The following is a 25,976-nucleotide window of genomic DNA, read 5'->3' as shown; positions in this document are numbered from 1 at the left end:
CATTAATTGTTACATGAAATGTAAGCTATCATACCAGTTATAACAGATATATTTATTGCACTAATTAAACACAAAATGTAAGCTATCAGAGTAAACTGCACCATATATGTAGTGTTGAGATACTAACTGAATTAATAATGTTAATTCAACAGTTAACAGAAAAGTTAATATGTTTAATGATTTTTAATACACTGTAATTTAACGAAACAAAATGAATACAGGGCCAGTAACTATATTCGGCATTTTTCCTTTAAAGTTTTTATTCGTTATAAAGTGTCTACATTTTGACATGTTCTAAAACAAATGTTCTTCAGCTTATTGATTTAAACAGAATAAAATGACAAATATATTTACAATCAACGTGTAATGATTCCTAGCAGAATGCGCATTTTCGTAGGTTTTACAAAAATGCACCCAAAAAAACTCATCATCTGCAAGATGTTTGCATGTAACATGGGTCAGATGTTACTAAAACAATGTTTAGAAGTTATCTGTGATTAAAACTTACTAAAATAATATGACATTAACAAATAATTACCACAATTCTACTGGCCCTTAATTTATTTTGTTGAATACATTTTAAATATGCAAGTAATATTACTTAAGGTAACTGTGTTGAAAACAAAATCAATTGATTGATATAATTTAAATGGCACAGATATGCACTGGCGTATCCGGGTAGCCAGGGATTGGGCACAAGAAGACCTTGCCTTCTCAAATATACCTCTTTTTCACAATATCTACTTTTATAATGCATGTCGCCCCATAGCATGTGTAAAAGCAGTACCCTCTATCCCCACTCCGTTCCCAATATAAAATGTCGTTTTTTTTTAATAATATTCGTCGTAGAGAATACTCTATAAGACAACGCCCTAACCTTTCTTTCCCGTCAAACTAGTTTAGCCAATCATATTGTATTCTGGTGTCACATGATCATTGGTCACGGCTAGTCCGTGCACATTCACACTGAACAGCAAGCCATCAACACTGAAGTATTATTGAGCTATTCCCGATATATTTTCATCTTTTCTGCGACGGTTACACAGGTTTGGCTAACATGCATGTATACATTTATATAATTTAAAGGATTCCAAAACATTTCTGTTGCCAAATATATCACTTCTTGTCGGCTTGAGATGATCACACACCACCAAAATGTGGCGCACAGTTAGCGTACACTGACAGTGTTCACACTGAGGAGCAGGGTCCTTATTTAAAATAAATGAATGTGTCAAATATGTATGCACCACCTGTAAGATGACTGCCACTCTCCCAGGACTGGCTTGGCAGTATGAAGCTTGTTCGCAACCGCACCGTCCCAATCATCTTGCCAAGTCGAAGTTCAAAGCAGACTTGGCAGCAACATCTGCCTTTTCGTTACCCTTAATGCCAACATGGCTGGGTACCCAACAAAATATAACATCTTTATTGGCAATTGATAAAAAGACACACTTTCGTATCACCATTCCAACTAACAGGTGCTCCAATTTCATGTATTGTAGAGCTTGGAGACACGAAAGTGAGTCTGTAAAAATAATATATTTGGATGCACATGTATCCATAATCTGTTCCAGGGCTTTAATGATTGCCCAGGTTTCAGCAGTAAAGATTGATGCTGAATCGGGCAATGCGTCTGATGGGAAAACTGTAGCACAGGCCACAGAATTCCCATCCCGTGATCCGTCTGTGTAAACAGGAATGTAATCACAGTACCTCTCTTGGATTTCCATGAAATGTTGTTTATAAATAACTGCATCTGTGCGATCCTTTTTTAGATGCACAAGATCAAATACAATTTTTGGTGGTTTGATACACCCAGGTGGCAAAATAAAATATGAAGGCGTTTCCAAAATGTCTGTTAAATCAATGTTGGAAACTGATAAAAACTGCTTAATGCGAAGACCAAATGTTCGAATCGCATTCGGTTTCGCATCAAATAACTTCATATATTTGTTATCAAACACCGCATTGTGTGCAGGATGTTTTGACATTGATTTAATCTTTGTAGAGAACTGCAGAGAAAGCTTTGCACGTCTAGCACCCAAACTAGGTTCGTGTGCATCGACGTACAAGCTCTCCACAGATGTTTTGAAAGCACCAAGACAAAGCCTAAGTCCCTGGTTGTGTATAGGATCTAGCATTTGCAAGTAAGACTTACGTGATGACCCATACACAATGCACCCATAATCAAGTTTAGACCGAACTAAAGATCTGTAAAGTCGGAGCATAACCTTTCGATCTGCTCCCCATTCAGTTTTGCCAATAACTTTTAAGATACTGAGGGCCTTCAAGCCCTTCTTTTTCACATACTGTAAATGAGGAACAAAAGATAGCCTCCTGTCAAAAATAACCCCCAGAAATTTGGTCTCTTCCACAGCTGGAACTGGAGTTTTGTCCAGAAACAGCTGAGGATCTAAATGGTGACCTCTTTTCTGGCAGATATGCATACAGACGGTTTTTGACTTTGAGAATCCAAATCCATTGTCAGTTGCCCATTGTTGAAGTTTATTCAAACAAAGCTGCAATTGACGTTCATTGATACTCATATTGGACGACCTGTAGCAAATCTGAAAATCGACGACATATAACGAGCTATCAACGCTAGGTTTTAAACACTGGGTGATGCTATTAATTTTCATGAAGTGATTATCGGATAACGTAGATCCCACTCGTACCTTGAAAGACCTATTCTGTAAGAAATTTGAGATAAAGTCAAGCATACGGCCTCTTAGGCCCATGCCATGGAGGTCTTTCAAAATCCCATACTTCCACGTGGTATCATAAGATAAAACAAGACCAATACCAAATGCTGGTTATGGATAAAAGCATCCCTACAAAACGTTTCAAATCTAACAAGATGGTCAACCGTGCTACGTCTAGTCCTGAACCCACATTGCATGTTAGTAAGCAATTTGTGGGACTGAAGATACCAGACAAGTCTACGGTTGATCATTCCTTCCATGGTTTTATGGTTTTACAAATGCAACTTGTCAAAGCAATAGGGCGATAACTGGTAGGGTTTGTTGGATCCTTACCAGGCTCAGGAATAGGAATGACAATGGCTTTTCTCCAATCAGAAGGAAAGTCACCCGAAATCCAGATTTTGTCAAAGATATTTAATAGAACCATGAAGGATGATTCAGGTAAGTGTTTTAAGAGTTGATAACGTATTTCACCTGGTCCTACTGAAGTATCATGGGCTCTATGCAGAACGTCCTGCAACTCCTCCAAAGAGAAGTGCCTGTTGTATACTTCAGCATTTTCAGATGAAAAGTTAATAGGTTGCTTTTCAGCTTTATTTCTGACAGATGTAAAAGCATCTGTTCTGAAAGAAGAAGAAGAGTTATGAGAGAAATTGTCTGCCAATGCATTGGCAATGTCACGATGAGACGTCACATCCATGTCATTGACAGACAAATGGCGAACTGTATTATTGGATTCTTTTCCCTTGATTTTATGTATCATATTCCAGACAGATTTCACAGATGTTTGAGAACTCAACTTGGAGACATAATTTCTCCAAGACGATTTCTTACTCTGTCTGATAGTTTTACGAGCCTTTGCCCGAGCAATGCGATAACTATTCAGGTTATCCCCATGTAGGTTCGCGTTTGAACCTCTGGAGGGTCCTGTTTCGCTCTTTGATTGCATCTTTGCATGTCTTCATTGAACTATGGTTTATTGAAACGCTTTGGTACTGCCGATGTCTTAGGAATAGTTTCCTCTGCAATATCTTTCAAGGTGGAGGTGAACAAAGACATGGGATCATCGGCACCAGTCATGGCAGTTTGTTGCAGTCGTGTGCTGCATAGGTGCCGAACTTGATCCCAGTTTGCCCCTGTCAACTTCCATCTCTGAACCCTTTCAAGTGATGGAGGTCCATCATTCTCCAAAATAATTGGAAAGTGGTCACTACCACAAGGGTCTGGACAAACTTTCCAGGAGAAATCAAGACAAAGTGATGGACTACAAAGGTTAAATCAATGGATGTGAAAGAACCACTTGCAGGATGAAAGTATGTATGACTTTTATCATTAAGTAATATTAAGTCATTTTTGAGAATTAAGTCTTCTAATTGTTTACCTCTAGTATTTATGTCATCACATCCCTACAAAGTGTGGTGAGCATTAAAATCTCCCGTGATAATAAAGGGAGTAGGAGTTGATCAAGAAGACCTTGAAAGTCCCCACAGCTTGTAAAGTTGACTTTAATATGACTTCTCTGGGGAATGTTTTCATTTACAATAATGGAAACGACCCCAGACGCTCTGTTTTCACTTCGTTGACATTTATGGTAGAGATTAAATCCTCTGATGTTAATACTGTCAGTATCCTTCAGGAAGGTTTCCTGAAGACACACTGCAAGAGGATTATAGTTTTGAATTAGAAGACTTAATTCATCAAAATTGGGCCTAAGCCCCCGACAGTTCCACTGGATAACTTTATTTTCCATCGGGAGGAAGTATGAGTTTTATCTTTGGCATTGCTGGTGGTCTTTGTGATCGGCAATGATCTGGAGATGAAATCTCCATATCATCATTACCGATATCAGCCAAAGTATCATACATATTGCTGATCGGGACCGAACGTAGTTCGATCGTTTTCAGCCTACCAGACAGTACTTCTGTAGCTTTCTTTGGAGATTTCTTTGTGTCATTGCCTGTCTTAGGGAGATTAGTGCTCGACCTATTTGGTGGATTTTTAAAATCCAATGACACTTGTGTTTCAGTTTCCTTTTTCTGGCGTGTCATTTTTTCTTTTTGTGCTGTTTTTTTGCATCTGTTTTTGTGCCTTCTCAGTATCAGACAGTTTCTTGTACTTGGCTTCATCACAATGCCAGGTTAGGTCTGTGTTGACTGCAACACTTTTAGTGGCGACTTTGTCAGCAGCTGCATATGACTTGTCAGCCAGTCGCTGTTGCTGTCTCCACCAACCTTCTAGCATCAATGACGGATAGTTTCTTTTGTACTTTTACCTGCTGAACCTGTTTTTCCAACTTCCACCGTGGTCACTCGCGTGAGTATGCACTGGTTTCCCTTGCAGTTGAGACAAATGGCATCGCTTTTACATGTTTTGCTGTCGTGGTCAAAAAGACCACAACGAGCACATGTAAGTTTACCACATGTGTTCTGTCCATGACCAAACCTCTGGCATTTAAAACAACGCAAGGGATTTGGAATGAAAGGTTCAACAGGGATATTAAGGTAACCAGCTTTGATATATTGGGGAAGGGTAGGGATGTTAAATGTAAGGATGCAAGTATTCGTCGGTAACAAGTCATTGTTGCGAGGAACTTTTATCCTCTTCACGGCAGTAACACCCTGTGAGCTAAGATTTTCACATATTTCTTCCTCACTGACTCCTTCCAGATCTCTGCTTCTGATCACTCCCTTTGATGAATTGAGGGAGGTATGAGCAGTTACCTTAATTGCGACATTACAGAAAACTGTTGATTTGAGAAGGCAGGCTGAGTGTTTTTCGGTTAAACACTCAACCAGCAACCCATTCTTGATTTTCTTGACAGATTTTGCCTCACCAGCCAAGCCAACGATTGCCTTTTGAATGGCAAATGGTGAACGTTTATTCAAGACCTATCATCAGTGGAACTGATGACGTGAAACCTTGGCCAATTTTGTGAAGAAATCACTGGATTTCTTCACATTTTTTCTAGATTTCATGGACTCCTCGTCCGAAGACAAGAAGTCCGAAACTTCGGTGTGGACCCTTTTCAGGGTCCCATCAGTACTTGGAATTACATTTTTTATTTTATCCATATTTATTGAATAAAAGGTTCATCAATCATGCCCCCCACCCACCACCGAGTCCAACAAGGGAACATGGTGCTGCGGATAACCAGCAGACAGCCATGGCAGGGATACATGGTTGATATACTTGGGCATTAAGAAAACAAAATCACCCAATTGACCCTAGCCACCGCCCCAAGAGCAACAAATACATATGATATATAAAACAATGTTTGCTCTTGACTAATGTAAACAAAACAAAGATTGTATGCTCTCGAGCTTGGCGTGACCAGCCGATTGATCAGGTCGGGCCTACCTGACCGCCCATCTATTTGAACTCCGGGCCAAAGTGATGTATTGTCAGACGTCATACCCACAGGTATGTCCCAACTCAATCACCAGGATCCCACCATCCATTTTCACGGGTCGCACCTCACGGCAAACAAGGCGCCCCAAAAGAGGAGTTGTACTGTATTAGCCATTCTCAAAGAGAATGTTTCACCCCTGCACCACGGTGAGGTTACAGCACACGCAAGGGACAAGAGAGCGTTGATTACACGTGGTTGTTAGGACAGGTTGTTTGTTGATTTTATTCATTATGAAAACGTCTGCGTGAAACTACTTAATCATTCCCCTTTTTTTCCCCACGTAGATTGTTTTTCAATATATACTCTTCAAAAAAAGTAGAGGAACCTGAAATATTAATGTTAATATCAACTGTTAGACCGAGCATACGTTTTGACCACAGACATCCTAGTAAAGAACGTTCAGTTCTGTTTATCAACACACCGAAACACATTCCATAGGTTGCACGTGCATCACGCAGTTGCCTCGATTTTGACAATTTCCAGGAAGGTCCATTAATCACTGTGGAACATTATTTCTGTCAATCTTTTTCATTCTGTTGATCATACAGTTGTTATTGTTTTGTTTTTAGTTATTTTTATTGTTTGAATTTGCGATTTACTGATAAAAAAACCCCCAGTCAACTTTCAAATTTCACTTCTGACCCCAATCGTCTTTCAAGATCTTTGGTAATAAAACCTACCGTAATACTGAACTACCTGTTGTAATGTTTGCCCAATATACCTCTTTCACATTCCCATTGCGCATGTGTGCGAATAGTACCGTCCCTTGCCGAATTGGACGGTATCGAGGCTATATACAAATTGGAGTGGGTGGGGGGGGGGGGGGGGGGGGGCATGATCGACAGTTGTCATGAGCGTCGTGAGTAGCTTCGTAGGCCTACATATTTCGTATATGATGTTAAAATGGCTGCGAAAAACGGTTTACTAAAGTTTACATCGGAATGGTTTAAGACCAAAAGCAGTGAAACATTAACTTAGACGAAATCTCTGGAGCCGCCTGTAAAGGGTATTTTAACAACGCAAAATTAAAAGATTCATACAATAAAATTAACTTTAGTGGAATGTGGTTTTTTTAACTTTTAACAATTAGAAGTATAGTTAAATACTCACGCGGATTTCCAGTGATGTTTAATTCTCCACATGTATCAGTATTTAAAATTTAATAAAATATGCCTCCCCTTCCCCCTAAACCCCCCCCCCCCCCCAACAAAACCCCTAACTCGCATAGACCTTTATCACCACTTTATTTTCCCCTTATCGTTTCATTAAAAAAAGACAGTCGTACAACTACTAATCAATGTTACATATGTCTATCCACAAATTATTTATTTATTTATTTATCTTATTTTATTTGTTATTTTATTTTATTTTATTTTCACTATCATTTAGGCTATATCAGATACATACAACTTCACTTGAAATACATAGAGGATACTCCCCGAGTGTTTTGTGATATCATAATTTATCAGCACAAGTGTTTTTCGGTATCGTCAATACCGAAATACACGAGGGTAATAATCTCTTTATCATATAAGCTCAAGCTTAACACAACGTGTTTTTGTAAACTGTACACGCAATTTTAATTCCAGTCCGCCATTCCTAGATATTCAAATGACGTATGAATATGTGGCGCGGTGTATTTTTGAATGGAAATGACATCAAACTCGAATGACGTCATTTTGGATGTCCTTACATCAAAATAAAGTTATGCCTACGTTTTTTGTTTTCTGAACGCTGGACAGCTTTCAGTGTCAAATTGCCATTGAAATGTTTTTATTTGATGACTATGAATGCATACGTCAATCATGGAGTGTCACCCAAGTACGTTTGCTTAATTGTCAATAAACCTAGTGCCGAGACCTCGACTAATTTACATCCAAGTTATCAAATTCTTAAAGTATGTGATCTGAAAAATATAACATACTTTGATTGCACTGAAAATGTAAGATATTATATGATAAATATATAAATATATATATATATATGGAGGATTCGTCACGAGTATTTTTTAATATGGAAAATATCAACCGAGTCTATGTTAATCGGTATTTGTCGAGGCTCTGCCGAGACAAATACCGATTAACTAGACGAGGTTGATATTTTACATATTAAAAAAAACGAGTAGCGAATTCTATTTATCCTATAACACTTCTAAAATAATATTCTAATTATTTTTTTTTAGTAAATCACAATACTAAAGTCACCGCCATCGATAATATGACGTCATCAGGATTAGCACAGATTAGTTTAACGTCACGCATTTTAAACAAATCTTTGAAAATGTTACGCTCAGGTACACGGGTCTTGTTGGCTTGTAAGGAAATGACCCATCCACAGCAACACATTACCTAGAGACCTTGTAAATTTGCATACCATTATTAACCGGGTTAATAAAGAAGGCATATTATACATGATACACAAAATAGATGAATAATAAATACTAAAATTGTATGTTTATTTTCCAAAAATTGCTACTCACTGTCTCGGAAGTTAATCCGACTTTTAAAAACCAAATAAACACAAGAATCGAAAAGTAAGAAGAACCCCAAGTGTTCCGAAACACTTCTTTTCATAGATCGTGTAGGGGTGCCGACCAATGGGACCCGGCGGAGCCGACCGTCGGGACCCCAACGTTACGCATGTCAAGAAGGCCTATGACGTACACAGCTAAGTTGGAGACCGCCAACAAATATGTAATACATTGTTGCTTGATAGGCATCTGAGCTATAAATACCCTTTGTTATTATTATTTACAAATAGGAGGTGATTAATTTCAAGCTCCCCTATCACACTCCCCCCTTCTTAAAATTCAACGATATAAATAGTTGATATAAGTTAAGTATACGTTACGTTTTAAGATTCCCAAAGTCAAATAATCTAGGTATAACATACACCCGTATACACCCGCACATTATTCAAGTATAAAACTGTTTGTATTCACGCTGAAATACATGAAGTTCATAAATGTCCAGAGGCATGTGGTGGTAAAGTCAGTCAGGAATATCCAGAGTTCCAGATTTATTATTCTAATATTAAAATATATCCAGTTAGAATTAATATCACATTAAGACACATCCATTTGGAATTAACACATATTAAAGGTGCACTGAATCGAAGAACACAAGATGGTGAACACTTTCAGCAATGACATCTGAGACCGCGTCCATCCCATCTAGAAGGCTTGTCTCTCATAGAACACGTAGGAGACAAAGAGAGTGGAGAGCCATTGCAGTAGTGGCTGACGATGTTGTAGAACTAGGAGCCATCCAACTGCCGTTATTCATCAGTGGTGACATTGTTGACGTCTTCTGTATTGATGTTGATGATGCCGATGTCATTGTTGTTGATGTCGACGGCGACGTTCCTTCTGCTTGATGCAATGGTGCTTCCCCTAGCCCAGGACCAACTTTCTTTCGGGCGCAAACACTACACTCTTTACACCACTGACTCACATCTTCTGACATACCAGACCAATAAAATCTCTGTTTTATCTTATCTAGAATGGTGTCCCTTCCTAAATGTCCAGAACAGCGTTCATTATGCAACTGTTTCATTATTTCCTGTCTTATACTTTTAGGACAAAGTAGTTGCAATGTAGGAGGTGCTGCTTCGACCCGCTTATACAGCGTATTTTCTCGAATGTCAAGTTCCTCCCACATGCTCCACAATGTTTTGACATCTGAGCTATATCTGGCTATCTCGGACCTGTCAGGTTTATCATCTGATTCTGATTTTAGTCTAAGAATAACCTCAATACACGGATCTTCCGACTGCATGTGACTAATCTCATTTATCGTCCACCCCTCCACCCAGTTAGACTCAGGGCTTCCGCTAGATTCATTGATACGAGAATCAGCTTCCGTCTCCTGAACTGTTCTTGAATGGCTAGACTTTTGTTTATTCCTAATAGCACCTACAGTCTCCCCATATTTCCATGTACAATCAAAACAACTATCCAACTGACATTTTGTTTTTGGTGGGATCCTGGACAACCCGTCAGCGTTCCCATGTGCGCTACCTTTACGATGCTGGATTTTAAAATCATAGGTATCTTAACACAGTAAGCCATCTGGCCACCATACCCTCGGGCTCCTTAAAATTTCAAATCCATTTAAGTGAAAAATGGTCTGTCCTAAGCAGGAATGGTCTCCCCCAAAGATAATGTCGGAAATGCTTTACAAATGTGACAACTGCCAATAATTCTCGATAGGTAGTGCAGTACTGGCGCTGCGACCTAGACAAAGTCTTACTAGCGTATCCTATCACATATTCTGTTCCATCTTTCACCTGCGACAATACGGCTCCTATCCATATAAACTAGCATCTGTATCCAAAACAAAACTACCCTCCCTGTCAGGGTAGGCCAGGACTGGGGACCCCGTGAGTAGCTCCTTCGGCGTCTCGAAGGCTTTCTCACACCCATCTGTCCATACGAACTTGGTCTTCTTATGAGTCAAGGAAGTAAGTGGAAAGGCAATAGTAGCAAAATCGGGAATAAAGCGCCGATAATAAGAGGCTAAACCCAAGAAACTCCGAACTTCTGAAGCATTCTGTGGGCACGGCCATCCCTTAACTGCAGCAACTTTACCCGGGTCGCACTTTACCCCATCAGCTGACACCACATGACCTAAATAAGACACCTCTTTTTGGAACAATGCACACTTGGACGTTTTTAGCCGTAAGTTCGCACCTCTCAGTTTACTTAGGACCAACCTAAGATTATCTAACGCTGAGCTAAAGCTATTTCCATACACTATCACATCATCTATATACACTAAACACTTCTCCCAGTGTAAATCTCTTAGAACTAGATCCATTAATCTTTCAAACGTTGCAGGGGCATTAGACAGACCAAAGCTCATCACACGAAACTGAAACAGTCCTTTGTGTGTAGCAAAAGCTGTCTTTTCTTTATCTTCCTCTGCCATAGAAACTTGAAAATACCCACTAGCTAGATCTAAAGTACTAAACCATTTAGCACCAGCAAGAGCATCGAGCGAATCGTCGATCCTAGGAAGAGGATAAGCATCTTTATGAGTTACATCATTTAATCGGCGATAGTCTGCACAAAATCTGACGCTACCATCCTTTTTCTTAACTAAACATACAGGAGCTGACCAAGGGCTAAAACTGGGTTCAATAATACCTTCCTTTAGCATTTTGTCTATCTCTTTTTCAACAACTTCCTTTTGAGCTATGGGTAATCGGCGAGGGGGCAATTTAATGGGTTTAGCATCTCCAGTATCTATGTAGTGTTTAACAAGATCTGTTCGACCCAATTTATCCTTAGGACCAACAAAACTATCACTAAACTCCCTGATCAATTTCTCGGCTTGCTCACCCTCCTCTTTAGTAAGATGTTTTACACTTTGTTCTAATAAATCTTTCAGATGTTCAGGTAATTCCTCGAAAGTTTCGAGCGAATTCCCTGTTTCTCTGATAGAATTAACTCTATTGTTATCGGTTTTTGTAACTGCACATACCATCTCTAATGTAGCAACCGGATAACCTTTTTCTAACCTAACATACTCAGATCCGGAATTCAACACTGAAAACAGAATTTCATCTTGTTTCACTTGAACCAAGGACTTAGGCATCAATAATCCCATTTTCTCTACACTACCATCCGATTCGACAATCCCCTCCCAGCCATATTTAACTGGTCTATCAACTATTCCCTTGATAATCATTTCAGTTTCTGAAGGAATTATAACATTTTCACTCAATCTAATATGTGCAATCACATTGTCTACCTCATGATGCAACCATAACTCATTATCTGGCATCTTGAGAACTCCCTTTGTAACAAACAAAACAGCAAAATTTAATTCAAGAAAATCTAAACCAACTATTCCTGAGAGTCCACCAAGATCAGCTACAAATATTTCATGCTCATACACTTTCTTTCCCAGTTTAATTGAAAATAAAGCCTGGCCATAAACGTGTAAAGGTCCCCCATCTGCAGCGCATAACGTGTTTGCACACGTCTGCAGTACAGGTTTATTTGAGCCTAAAGTGTCATAAACCTTTCTCGAAATTACCGTAGCAACCGAACCGGTATCTACTAGCATTTCGACACTAACCACCCCTACCCGGGCATTAGTAAACCAGCAAGTATTCCCAATAGCTGTTAATCTACTCAGTGGGCCCTCAGAAGTTTTTGAACCAACATTAACTTTAACAGATCTAAAAGCTGAACTTTGGGCCTCAAGCTCAGCCTGTTCTAGTTTAACGCATTTTGGGCATTACCCACCTCCGAAGAAACCAAACTTTCATTCCCTCTTTGGGGACAACTAAACTGAAAATGCCCCTTTTTATGGCACCTGAAACACTCAACATTTTCTATATTTCCCCTTGACCGTTTAGAAATAAAATTTGACCTAGAGCGATAACTAAGTTCAGATAACTGAGTTTTCAGTTCTTTTATCATCTGAATATTTTGAGAAGTCATATCTTTAATTGCTAATGCAATATCCTCCATTTGTTTATTTTGTAAGTTGGTTTCTAATTTATGTGATCCGTTTGGACTTTTTGCTGTGGCTACTGGACACACAGGCGACCTAACATCGTCAGTATCACAATCTTTGTTATATGGTTTCCTACTTATTTGAGTACCCTCAAATGCTTCAAACTCAACAGCTAACCCTATAGCCGAATCAAGAGATTTTGGGTGTCCAAACTGAACATGTCTCTTAACATCAAGAGAACCCAACCCACTAGTAAACTGATCAATAATCATGTCTTCCCTAGCAGACCAAGGTATTTCAGGAAATGCGCGACTAGCCAATCTACGGAGGGCATAACCGTACTCGGCCGCACCCTCCCCTTTTGAACGTTTTCGGTTCCTGAATTCACAACGGTGGGCGGCTTCACGCTCCACCGGACTAAATCTACTCCCTCGGGCAAACTTTAAAAATTCATAATCTCTGATTCGGGCCGCGGACAGGTCACCAAGTAACCTTTGCGCTGTCCCTCTCAGACTGATAGATAGCTGTAGAACCTTTTCATTATCTGACCAATTATTCCAAAAAGCTACCTGTTCAAAATGAGTTATGTAATCTATCCAATCAACACTTTTTCCGTCAAATTTATCTGGTTCTTTTTCTTTTCTCTTAAGGTGATTTCTTACATACCTACAGTCACTTTCTTTATTAAAATCTACATCTCGTAACCCTGATTCTGAATATCTGACATTTTCTTCCCTGTTCCTACACAATGTGCTTTAAGACTGTTGGTAACTTTTGGCCCAACCCTCTTGTGATATTCCTTTATTTATCTGATCAGGAGAGGTCTGTTGTAAACCCAAATCACCGAAATTATTTGTTTTGAAATTAGTTTGGCCAGGCGCTCCCGATGTCACGTGACCGTGAATCGTCGCGCTTTCTGGCGAGTAAATGACGTCATCACCCGACCTGCTTTCACCGAGAACCATGTGGTCATTTCGATATTATGAAATGTGTACAACTTCACAACTGGGATTATTTTTAGTCAACGTGTAGCCTTTAGGTGTTTCATGAAATTCTTTGAAATGATTTCGGTACGGAAAACCATCGGCTGTATCTGTTTCGGAAAATTCATGTTCCGTATTTCTAAAGTCGATGCTTCGGCGCGGTGTCGTGAGCGTCATGTCGGCGCTCTCTTCTAGGCCTATGTCAAAAGTGTTATCGTGCTTTCTGTTCGGAGTATTTACAGAATAAAATGTTTCATCAGAATTTAGCATTTTCCTGTTGGTCGCTTCCGAAAAACGGACATTCTGACCACGGGAAGATACATGTATAGGGCTCGGCGGACCTTGTAGTTGTGTGTCGGAAATATTCGAGACAATTATTGTTGGAATTACAAACAATAGCCCTGTGTGATATTTCTTTCGGATTTGTACTTGTTGGATTTAAGTCTACAGCAGGTAGGTGACACTCGGAACTGACAGAACTACTTTCAGTCACCATTTTGTCGGACGTAGCGAATGGTTCGGTGCTTTCGGGAGTCAACTCGATAGGAGTCTGTCCCGTTGACGTAAACCACCTTGCAAAACTGGTCAAAATATTTTTTAATAAAAGCCATGATTTTAAAAGCAATAAAGCAGACACATTTATTTGATAAAATTTAAAAATATATATCTATTTTAAGTCTAATGTATGGCGTATGTATTCATACGCCTTGCCTTCTTCAACTGGGCCAAATAAATTTATAAAAACAAAGAAACAAAAATGGTTCTTCAAAAAAAAAAAAAAAAAAAAAAAAAAAAACAACATTGTTCGATCTAATTAAATTTTAAATTTAGTAAATCATCCCACTTCTGACACCAAATGTAACAGGATGACTGGGTTCTTTACTGGATGATTTCTTGTAATTAATAAAATAAATGACCGAACAAACACAATTTGAAAGGTAACCAAAACAATAGATATTTATTTACAAATGACAACTAAAAAAGGCATATTATACATGATACACAAAATAGATGAATAATAAATACTAAAATTGTATGTTTATTTCCCAAAAATTGCTACTCACTGTCTCGGAAGTTAATCCGACTTTTAAAAACCAAATAAACACAAGAATCGAAAAGTAAGAAGAACCCCAAGTGTTCCGAAACACTTCTTTTCATAGATCGTGTAGGGGTGCCGACCAATGGGACCCGGCGGAGCCGACCGTCGGGACCCCAACGTTACGCATGTCAAGAAGGCCTATGACGTACACAGCTAAATTGGAGACCGCCAACAAATATGTAATACATTGTTGCTTGATAGGCTTCCCCCAAGCATCTGAGCTATAAATACCCTTTGTTATTATTATTTACAAATAGGAGGTGATTAATTTCAAGCTCCCCTATCACAATATATACGAATTGTTTCTCATTTTTTAGGAATTTATCGATGTATAAAAGTCACAAATGGTATAAAATCGCGTAGCAGAATAACGGAATAAAAACAAATAAAAAATATATTGTAATTTTTTTTTTTTATAACATGAATATCTCATCCAGTTTCCCTTATTTTTTTAATCGAGAAAACAGGTCACTTTCTTGTTCTATTTTTAAAATGATCACCGAACTGGGTCATTGGTCTTCTCGCCCATCCAGCTAAACATAGTTTCAATCGATCTTGGTCTTCCGTGATGACGTATTTTTATGAGGTTTATGGAAGGATAACGCTTGGTTATTTAGTGACGTCAGCCAATCAGAATACAGTAAATCGTATAAATTCGGAAAGTTTGTAATTATATATATATATATATATATATATATATATATATAGAACCCCTTGTCAAACAATGAGATGACACCGGTTACACTCGAGAATAATACACGTTCTTTTGTTGCGAAATATACGTTAACAAGTTGCATTAAGTTGTGGTATGCATGTAAAATGGCCTGGTCACAGAGCCACAACAAGAAACCGTTTGTTTTCAGTCGTACTAATGCGTTTATAATCAATGATACATGGCATACTTCTCACATTCCACAAACAAGATAGCATACACGACGTCCTTTGATGGATCATTGGTTGGGACGGGAAATAATCAAACGGGCCCACTGAGGAGGATCGAACTTTCAGCAAACGGAACCTCAGACAGACGTTCTTGTTACGTTATCCCGGTCATTTGGGGACAAGGACTTTTATATGTAAAATCCGATTTCCCCCCCCCCCCACTTGAGCGGAACTCTCAATCCTGCGTGGGGGGGGGGTCGTCCGACCCCTTCCCCCCCCCCCCCCCCCCCCCCCCCCTGGCTACGGGCCTGACATGGTACTTAATATGTTTGCTTCAAACATTCAAACGAAGTACCTTATGACTGCGCATAATAAACCCTCGTGAGTTTATAATAAAGAGACCATCCTGAATTTGTAGCTGTATTATCAAGCTGTCGGCTAGTCTATAATCTTTCTTATGTTAAGTAATCTTGCTCCGAATTTAAATAGCTGTATATGCAATACAGTTACATTTCTGACCATTCTCAGGTCGGTAGCAGCCAAGAAGTCGGAGGGGGGAGATGGGGGGGGGGGGAGGACTATAGCCACAATTTTATAAACCCGGTTTAAAATATGGCTTCCCCCCCCCCCCCACCAACTAGACTGTGTCCCTCCACTACAGATTGTGCCCCCTCCCCTCCCCCAACTCCAGATATCGTTCCTACGGGCCTGATTCTAATGTTTTATATACCATAGCTCAACTTACATATGTATCATTTAATTTTATTCCAAATACCGAACAAAAGTTTAAATGACTTGGTAAAAAGAAATCCCGACAAGAATCCTGAATGTATTTATCTGTATAATACTTTATAAATATTTTAATTATGTTAAATACAATAAATATCTGCATACATACACGCGCGCACACATTAATATTATTTCAGCCCATATCCGATATTTATTGCATACGAATCCGAACCGATGGTTTGTCGGGCGTTAACAACAAACTATTTTTTATTTCGTGATAAGCAATAATTCATAAATGTCTCCAATAAGTCTTGTTGGATGTCGATAGAATTTTCGGGTTCCCTACTGATAGAATAATTAATCATGGAGATATTCACATTTCCTATTGCGTGGCCTTCCATTGTCTATGCCCCCCAACTTGTCCACAGGTCTATTTTTGCGAGATCTCGCGTGAGTTCGCGGTTTGCGTCCTTGAGTTACCCCGCAACGGGCACATGCGCAGTGGAATGTGAAAGAGGTCTATTAATTCAATATTATCGTATAACCATTCCCCATAGCTAATATACCTTACAATTGTGGCAATTGTAAATTCATATTAGAGTTCCCCTACTTTTTTTGAAGAGTATATTTACGGTGAATCATGAACCAACCTGTCTAAAACATTCGTTCGCCATAGTCTAGATTCCCACCCGTGTACAGTTTGCAACACACACGCCTGGCAACAGAATTAAAGTTACACGCTTTAGCAGTTAGTAGCACATCTAGGCCTACTTTTAGTGCCAGGCACGGGTGTTGTTTGAGCTAGACTGTCTATCTGTGAGCCTGTCGCATAATTTTATGGCAGAGACGTAGGTGGTTAGGCCTACTATTTGTTTTAAAGCGACACCGAACTCGCCTTAGAGTGACTGGTACGGCGAAGTCAAGCTGGTGAAGGCGAAGTTTGGGCTCACTTCACCCAGATATATATATATATATATATATATATATATATATATATATATATATATATATATATATATGGTTTGGTATTCATAAAAAGTGAACTCTGTATAGTTATTTTCCTTACAGAAGGGAAACATTTCTGTGCTAACGTAATGAATGCAGACTGCATTATATATACAGTTTAAAATAAGATAAGACTATTCAAACATACCATAACACAATATAATAATAAAAGTGTAATATAATTGGGTAAAAGCAGTGAATGGAAAAGTAAAATTAATGATGTGACTCAAAATTATCAAAAAATGTTTATGCCCAGGCACCTTTAATTTAGAAGGGGGGGGGGGGGATCTAGACTGGCGATCGAAGTTTATAGTGGGGTCGAGTCATGGTTACCCGGAAAATATATTTTAAACATTAAAAAATGTGCTTGACCATGGAGAAGGGGTTCGATCTTCGACCCTCACTCCACCCCCTACAAGTGCGCCTGGTGTCTCTAGATATGCCCGTACCAGACAATGGATATGAAGTATTAATAACATAGGCGTACGATGTCCCAGTTTTGCCCGAATTTAATAAATATGCCCGAATCCTGGATAACAACATTAATTCATATTAGCATTACTGTCAAACAGCTAGGGTTCGAAACGAATCGCTACGCATTTACCCATGGATTGCAACTAATATTGTGGGTAAAATGATGGAAATACACGGTGAAAGGGTTTCAGGCCAACTTATTTTGCACAAATATCTATTGTTTTTGTCCGATTTTGAAATATCGTCAACAGAAATGAAGATGGCGTCCCACACAGTGAAGACGTGGCAGTTAGCCAGGGTGTTATACTCGAGGCCCAGCAAGCAGTCGGATCTTGTCATTGTGGTGGAACGAAGAACACTGTATTTCTACAAACAGTTGCTGTGTCTAGTGTCACCTGTGTTCAAATCGATGCTGTGTTCAGATTTCAAAGAAAAGAAAACGCGTACAGTCAATCTGGAGGGAAAACAGGTCGGAGACATTGTAATGCTACTTGCGTGGATTGATCCAGCTGTTACTTGTAAAATACAAGGTAAAATTAGTACAAACCAAAGTCAAAATGTTATCATAATTATATCCAAATGTTTGTTTGTTCTTGTTGTTTTGTGTTTTTACTTATTAGCCTACATGTGATTCACGAAAATCCCTAAAATGAAAATCAGAAACTTTTATTATCATTAAAATGGACCGTTAATATTTACAAACAACAAGCATGATTGGGGCTAAATGTTACAAACTTCATGTTATATATGAAACATAATTATATTGACCACACACATATTTATATCGACAATTTGAAACGGAATACTAGATATCAATATATAGGAATGTTTTCAGGGGTTGGGGGAGGGTCTAGATTTTGACTGATATCAATAACGAATAACAAAACACCTGTTCGGCCCTCTCTATTTAAAAAAAAAGAAATAAGAAATCGCCATTATTTGGGAATGGTGGTGGCTAGACCCTTGAAGCTCTTCTTCCCATGGCCTGCAGATGGTCCTGACTATATTAATTTGTTTACTCTACTGAACAGCAACTGAAGCGGAGACGCTATTATCCCTGGCTGATGAATACGATATCAGCATTCTGAGAAAGTCGTGCCTGGCCATTCTTCACAGTGTTCTGTCGACGGCGCCCGTGTCCAAATTACTGCAGTACCTCCAGCTGGCAGACCAGAGAAACATGTACGAGCTTAAACACGCTGCCATGGACAGAGCGATGCAACTAAACCTGTCCCAGCTGAAGTCGGACCAAAACATGTATAACTCCTTGACACAGTCAACTCTGACGCAGATCTTGGAAAGTCTTGTTGAAAAAAAGCCCAACCGTAAGTAGAATAATCTATCAAAACATTACATATTCTCGGTCCTGGATATAAGAGGGGAGAACACAACTGGGCCACTAAGAATGGTCGATCCTATTACCTAACGTACCTCTCTGATGCTAGTCCACGGGGCACATTAAGTAAGAACTACACTTTCTACGTCACCCTCCATATCAGGTTTGCTAGATCACCCTCCATATCAGGTTTGCTAGATCACCCTCCATATCAGGTGTGCTAGATCACCCTCCATATCAGGTGTGCTAGATCACCCTCCATATCAGGTTTGCTAGATCACCCTCCATATCAGGTGTGCTAGATCACCCTCCATATCAGGTTTGCTAGATCACAAGTAGTAAAAAGTCACAACCTTGAGGAAAATAGTATTTCTGCTAAAGCCATGAATAGCTCCTTGCTAGTAAATTGGTGATAATCAACTATACAAAGATGCTAAACTCATTCAATCCTCTATGCAATAACACTACATAATAAATCCATGAAACAATGGATCATGTGGTCTAACTCAATATCATCACAGTTTTTTTCACTGTCCCTTATTACTGACACCAACAAGTAATTGCATCATGAGTAAATGACTTTTACTTATATTTTCCATAATAGAGTTATATGTATCTACACTATCACTCTGCAACAGTTTTAACTCCTCATCAGTGACTGTTTTAGGTAGGTGATGCAGATTTGTATGCTGCCTAGCATTGCTTCTGGTTGTTCGGCGCTGCTGAACAACTTCCATGGTACTATTAGGTAAGAGAATATTGTAATGTTCTTTAGGTGTCATCATGGAACTCCTCTGCTTCGTGTGAAGCACACTCTAGTCAAAATGCTACAATCATTATTATGCTTTTGTTGTTGAGGTTTAACTCGAATAACATTTTGAACATCATCATTAGAAATATCATTGCACTGGTGTTCATTTCAATTACGTCTGCAATTACCTCTACATCACGATCTGTAATTTCTATATCTGAAATGAACTTTCTTTATCTTTAAGAACATCATGCTGTCATTATTATAACCATAAAATAAACAGGACTCTTGAATATCTAAACTAGATGGAACAATGGCTATTTCTGCTTCTTGATTGTCTTGAACTGGTTGGGCTGGCACACTCAGAGGATCAATCACTGGGACTAGTGTCCGTGAGTCTAACAGTTCTTTTTAATGCACAGCTTTTTCTTCCCCACCCTTTATTGGTACGACAATATAAACATTAAAGTCTCTTTAGCCTTTGACTTTATGGGATTCTGGATTCCATGTCTTGATTAATTTTCCTTCCTGTCAGATGGTTTCATCTGAAAACCCTAGCTCCCACAGCTAGGTCTTTGTTATTTGTATTTTTGTTTAATCGATTCATCCTTTTTAAAGCTGCTACCTCTGTTCGAATTCTTGCCACATCAAATGCTTACTTTATCCTGGTCTGTTCCTAACATTACATCAATAGGACGTCTGGAGGGTCTGCCAAAGAATAGATAGAAAGGTGAGTAGCCTGTTGTTGCATGAGGTGTCGAATTGTATGCGTATATGAGCTCTGGTAATAATACTGGCAATTTCTTCTTTTAGTTCTCTGGCAACATTCGTAGCATGTTATGAAGTGTCCTGTTGAGACGTTCACATTGTAAGTTGCCCTCAGGATGGTAGGATGTTGTTTTAGGTTTTTTGACTCCATAAATGTCACAAAGTTCTGCAATCACTTTCCTTTCAAAGTTGCGGCCTTGATCACTGTGTAGCCTTTGGGGTACACCGGATTTTATGAACCACTCGTTCACCAGGACTCTTGCAACTTGCTTGGCTGTTTGGGTTTTTGTTGGAAAAGCCTGTGTACAAGAACGTTTTCGATACCATTAGTGCCTGGTTCTAAAACTGTGAAGTCCATGGCTAGGATTTCTAATGGCCTCTTTGCAATAATGGAACTAAAAGATGATCGTATGCTGGGTCCATGTTTACCTAACATACAACGCTCACATTTCGAACAGTACTGCTCTATATCCCTGGCCAAATATGGCCAAAATATCTTAGTTGTAGCAGTAAACGGATTCTTTCAGGACTAGGGTGTCCATTGTCGTCATGGATAAACTTCATATTTCTGGGTAGGAGTGCTTTTGGAACAACTGTCTGGTTTTCTTGTACTGATTTTCTATATAACACACCACTTTCTAGTACAAGATGCTTCCAGTGTTTTAACAATTTACGTGTTTCTGGAGGTTCTCTACTCGCTGTCCGAAAGAATGGATATTTCCCAGTAGTCCAATAATGGAGAAATCTCCCATTTTTTGGTAGTGTTTCCAGTTCTGCTGAAGATAAAGATGGTATCACTGAAGTAGGTACAGGAATCTGTCTTGTTGGCTTGGTAATTACTTGTTCCATACGAAGCACGCTCGTGTCACTTTGTATTTGTGTTCCAACGTCAGCAGGAATCAGTGTTGACCTTTTAGATTAGAACTGGTCAACGGCTGGCAAGTGACAGCTTCCAATCTGGTGACTTCTTGTCCATGCATTTCTTTCCTGCTCAAAGAATCTGCATTACTGTTTCTCTTGCCTAAACGATGTTTGATGGTTACGTTGAACTGAGCTAATTCTCCTACCCATCGTCTCAATTGCTCCAAGTTTGGCAGTTGTTTGCAGGTAGCTTAATGGGTTGTTATATGTGAAGTCTGTACACTCAGTACCCAGCAATAAGTCTCTACACTTCTCAGTGACTGTCTGTACACTCAGTACCCAGCAGTAAGTCTCTATACTTCTCAGTGTCTGTACACTCAGTACCCAGCAGTGAGTCTCTACACTTCTCAGTGACTGTACACTCAGTACCCAGCAATAAGTCTCTACACTTCTCAGTGACTGTCTGTACACTCAGTACCCAGCAATAAGTCTCTATACTTCTCGGTGTCTGTACACTCAGTACCCAGCAGTAAGTCTCTATACTTCTCGGTGTCTGCACACTCAGTACCCAGCAGTAAGTCTCTACACTTCTCGGTGACTGCACACTCAGTACCCAGCAGTAAGTCTCTATACTTCTCGGTGTCTGTACACTCAGTACCCAGCAGTAAGTCTCTATACTTCTCGGTGTCTGCACACTCAGTACCCAGCAGTAAGTCTCTACACTTCTCGGTGACTGCACACTCAGTACCCAGCAGTAAGTCTCTACACTTCTCGGTGACTGCACACTCAGTACCCATCAGTAAGTCTCTACACTTCTCGGCGACTGCACACTCAGTACCCATCAGTAAGTCTCTACACTTCTCGGCGACTGCACACTCAGTACCCATAAGTAAGTCTCTACACTTCTCAGTGACTGTCTATACACTTAGTACCCGACAGTAAGACTTTACACTTCTCAGTGACTGTACACTCAGTACCCGGCAGTAAGTCTCTACACTTCTCGGTGACTGTACACTCAGTACCCGGCAGTAAGTCTCTACACTTTTCAGTGACTGTACACTCAGTACCCGGCAGTAAGTCTCTACACTTCTCAGTGACTGTACACTCAGTACCCGGCAGTAAGTCTCTACACTTCTCAGTGACTGTACACTCGGTACCCAGCAGTAAATATCTGTACTTCTCAGTTACTGTCTGTACACTCAGTACCCAGCAGTAAATATCTATACTTCTCAGTGACTGTACATTCAGTACCCAGCAGTAAGTCTCTACACTTCTCAGTGACTGTACATTCAGTACCCAGCAGTAAGTCTCTACACTTCTCAGTGACTGTCTGTACACTCAGTACCCAGTAATAAGTCTCTACACTTCTCAGTGACTGTACACTCAGTACCCGGCAGTAAGTCTGTACACTCAGTACCCGGCAGTAAGTCTCTACACTTCTCAGTGACTGTACACTCAGTATCCGGCAGTAAGTCTCTACACTTCTCAGTGACTGTACACTCAGTACCCGGCAGTAAGTCTCTACACTTCTCAGTGACTGTACACTCAGTACCCGGCAGTATGTCTCTACACTTCTCAGTGACTGTACACTCAGTACCCAGCAGTAAGTATCTATACTTCTCAGTGACTGTATATACACTCAGTACCCAGCAGTAAGTATCTATACTTCTCAGTGACTGTATATACACTCAGTACCCAGCAGTAAGTCTCTATACTTCTCAGTGACTGTACACTCAGTACCCAGCAGTAAGTCTCTACACTTCTCAGTGACTGTCTGTACACTCAGTACCCAGTAATAAGTCTCTACATTTCTCAGTGACTGTACACTCAGTACCCGGCAGTAAGTCTCTACACTTCTCAGTGACTGTACACTCAGTATCCGGCAGTAAGTCTCTACACTTCTCAGTGACTGTACACTCAGTACCCGGCAGTAAGTCTCTACACTTCTCAGTGACTGTACACTCAGTACGCGGCAGTATGTCTCTACACTTCTCAGTGACTGTACACTCATTACCCAGCAGTAAGTCTCTATACTTCTCAGTGACTGTATATACACTCAGTACCCAGCAGTAAGTCTCTATACTTCTCAGTGACTGTACACTCAGTACCCAGCAGTAAGTCTCTACACTTCTCAGTGACTGTACACTCAGTACCCAACAGTAAGTCTCTACACTTCTCAGTGACTGTACACTCAGTACCCAGCAGTAAGTCTCTACACTTCTCAGTGACTGTACACTCAGTACCCGGCAGTAAGTCTCTATACTTCTCAGTGACTGTACACTCAGTACCCGGCAGTAAGTCTCTACACTTCTCAGTGACTGTACACTCAGTACCCGGCAGTAAGTCTCTATACTTCTCAGTGACTGTACACTCAGTACCCAGCAGTAAGTCTCTACACTTCTCAGTGACTGTACACTCAGTACCCGGCAGTAAGTCTCTACACTTCTCAGTGACTGTACACTCAGTACCCGGCAGTAAGTCTATATACTGCTGTAGTTCTCCATATTTCTTTCAGCTGGTCTCAAGGATCGGCTGGCATAGCCCAATATAACCTTTCCACCTTCTTGGTCCTGTGATAACACCGCTCCAAGACCACCATCACTTGCATCAACTTCAAGGATGTATGGACTTGTGAAGTCGGGGTATCCAAGTATAGGTGCTATGGTCAACGTTTAAGTTCTCGAAAGGCCTCATCACAAGAAGTATCTCAAGAATGCATGCCACTGGAGCAGTTGAAAAAAGGGTAGATGGTTCGATCGCTACTGACGTTTTGGATTGGGGTTGTCTTTATGAGACTACGATGGACGTTTTCAGTCAGAAATAGTCAGTTATACCTGGTCTTAGAACCTTTCAGATAGTTATTGCGGCTCCCATTTTGACTCAAATACAGTACTGTCAAAATTGTTGTTGACGGAAATCTAATACTGAACATTTGTGTTTTTGTTAGTCAGTAGACTCATCTAGATAACTTTAAGTGTCCCGTCATATTTCAGACTGGACGCGAGTATGAACATTTTGTTAAACAGTCATGGTAGAAAAACCCAACAAAACAACAGGGCGTACTTAATTAAGGTATCAGTGTACACTGTATATTTAACTTGTGAAATGTACATTTTGTATTTTCACTGTGGGTTTTTTTGTAGGTCGTCACCTGTTTTTCCATAATTCAGACACCTGTTTTGGCGTAGGTAAGTTCTGTATTCACATTCTGGTTCCCACTCCGTGAGCTTAATTGGCTGAATGTCGAACTGTAGACACTGTCACTGCACTACTCTCTCTCTCTCTCTCTCTCTCTCTCTCTCTCTCTCTCTCTCTCTCTCTCTCTCTCTCTCAACTATACTAGCCATTAACCTCTATCGTCTACAGCAGTAAACATTGTTTTTCCACCACTCATAAGATGTAAATAAATATAATTCTTAGACAAATACAATGCAATTGCAATACCCTTTGTGATTTTTAAAGTGTTTTCCCATCAAAATAATTATGCATAAAACTACTTTGAACAGACCAAGCCGATTTAGTATTTTCGCATGAGTGTTGTTAAAGCCCAGTGGTATAAATGCTTGCCGAGTTACCTTCAGTTCCCTACCCCCGCGATTTTAGTTTCAATATTGTACATCGTTGTGTGACTCTTCAGTCTACACTGTTAGAAGCAAGGAGTATTTCATAATTTCGTGAACAGAACATTATAAAGTGCAGACTTTAAGGTAATTTGTGCACGCCCTTCTTTGACGGGTTGAATGGTATGGTGTTGTCTGTCCGTCCGTTTTCACTTTTTGTTTTTCACTGGGTCGTATCTTGGATACTGATGCATGTAAAACCGTCATAGCTCACATTCAGGAACTACATTGCATGGGTTGTGTCGGATACCATTACTAGTTCACTGTGACTTACCTTTTGATTCCGTCCGTCAGTGTTTCCTTTGAAGTTTGATCTTCTACAGTTTAGATTGAATTATTCTGAAACTTGGTGCAATGATCCTCTGGGGGTAATACAGATATATTTTGGAAATTTTCAATTTATAAACAAATGTTTTCAGCTCCGCTATGATGTTCATTAGCGGAGCTTTTCTAATACTGATTTGACTGGCATCCATCATTCCTTCCGTCCGTCAACATTTTCTTTGAAGTCTATCTTCTACAGTTTTGATTGAATTGTTCTGAAACTTATTACACTGATCTTTTACAAACACTTAGAGATATATATAATTTTGTGACGCTGAAAAACATGTTATACGTTTGGAACCAAGCATTATAGCGTTGTAACCGTCTAGACTCTCTCCCCTGCTAAATTCCATGCACACGCGCCTGATAATAATAATAATAATAATAATAATAATAATAATAAATGGTGAGTTCATGCTCCGACTGTTTATTATTTTATTTCAGCGTATTCGCAGTTATTTTCGTCATGAAATAATATTTTTTATTATTATTATTTTATTATATAGCCGGCCCTTATTTACCAAGTCTCTATACACGGCGGTTGTTTATATAAAATTCTAAAATAT

The 25,976-nt window shown here is 39.6% G+C and overlaps 1 protein-coding gene across 4 annotated transcripts in view; it reads left to right on the top strand.

Annotated features, from left to right (window-relative positions):
• The window catches only part of LOC121380251, a 48,352-nt gene that overhangs the window by 11,167 nt on the left and 11,209 nt on the right, over positions 1-25,976 (top strand). The window contains exons 1-4 of one of the 4 annotated variants that reach the window (XM_041509088.1): positions 13,532-14,014; positions 18,002-18,280; positions 18,782-19,075; positions 24,610-24,654. In XM_041509088.1, the coding sequence (XP_041365022.1) occupies positions 18,004-18,280; positions 18,782-19,075; positions 24,610-24,654 (616 nt within the window). In that variant the 5' untranslated portion in view covers positions 13,532-14,014; positions 18,002-18,003. Of the gene's footprint in view, positions 1-13,531; positions 14,015-17,426; positions 18,281-18,781; positions 19,076-24,609; positions 24,655-25,976 lie in introns of those variants that run through there. The other 3 variants (XM_041509089.1, XM_041509086.1, XM_041509087.1) reach the window with 3 other exon arrangements.

Source organism: Gigantopelta aegis, chromosome 8, assembly GCF_016097555.1.
Source record: "Gigantopelta aegis isolate Gae_Host chromosome 8, Gae_host_genome, whole genome shotgun sequence".
Taxonomy (NCBI): domain Eukaryota; kingdom Metazoa; phylum Mollusca; class Gastropoda; order Neomphalida; family Peltospiridae; genus Gigantopelta; species Gigantopelta aegis.
Note: the sequence above shows the minus strand (reverse complement) of the source record. Positions and strands in the feature narration are given on the sequence as shown.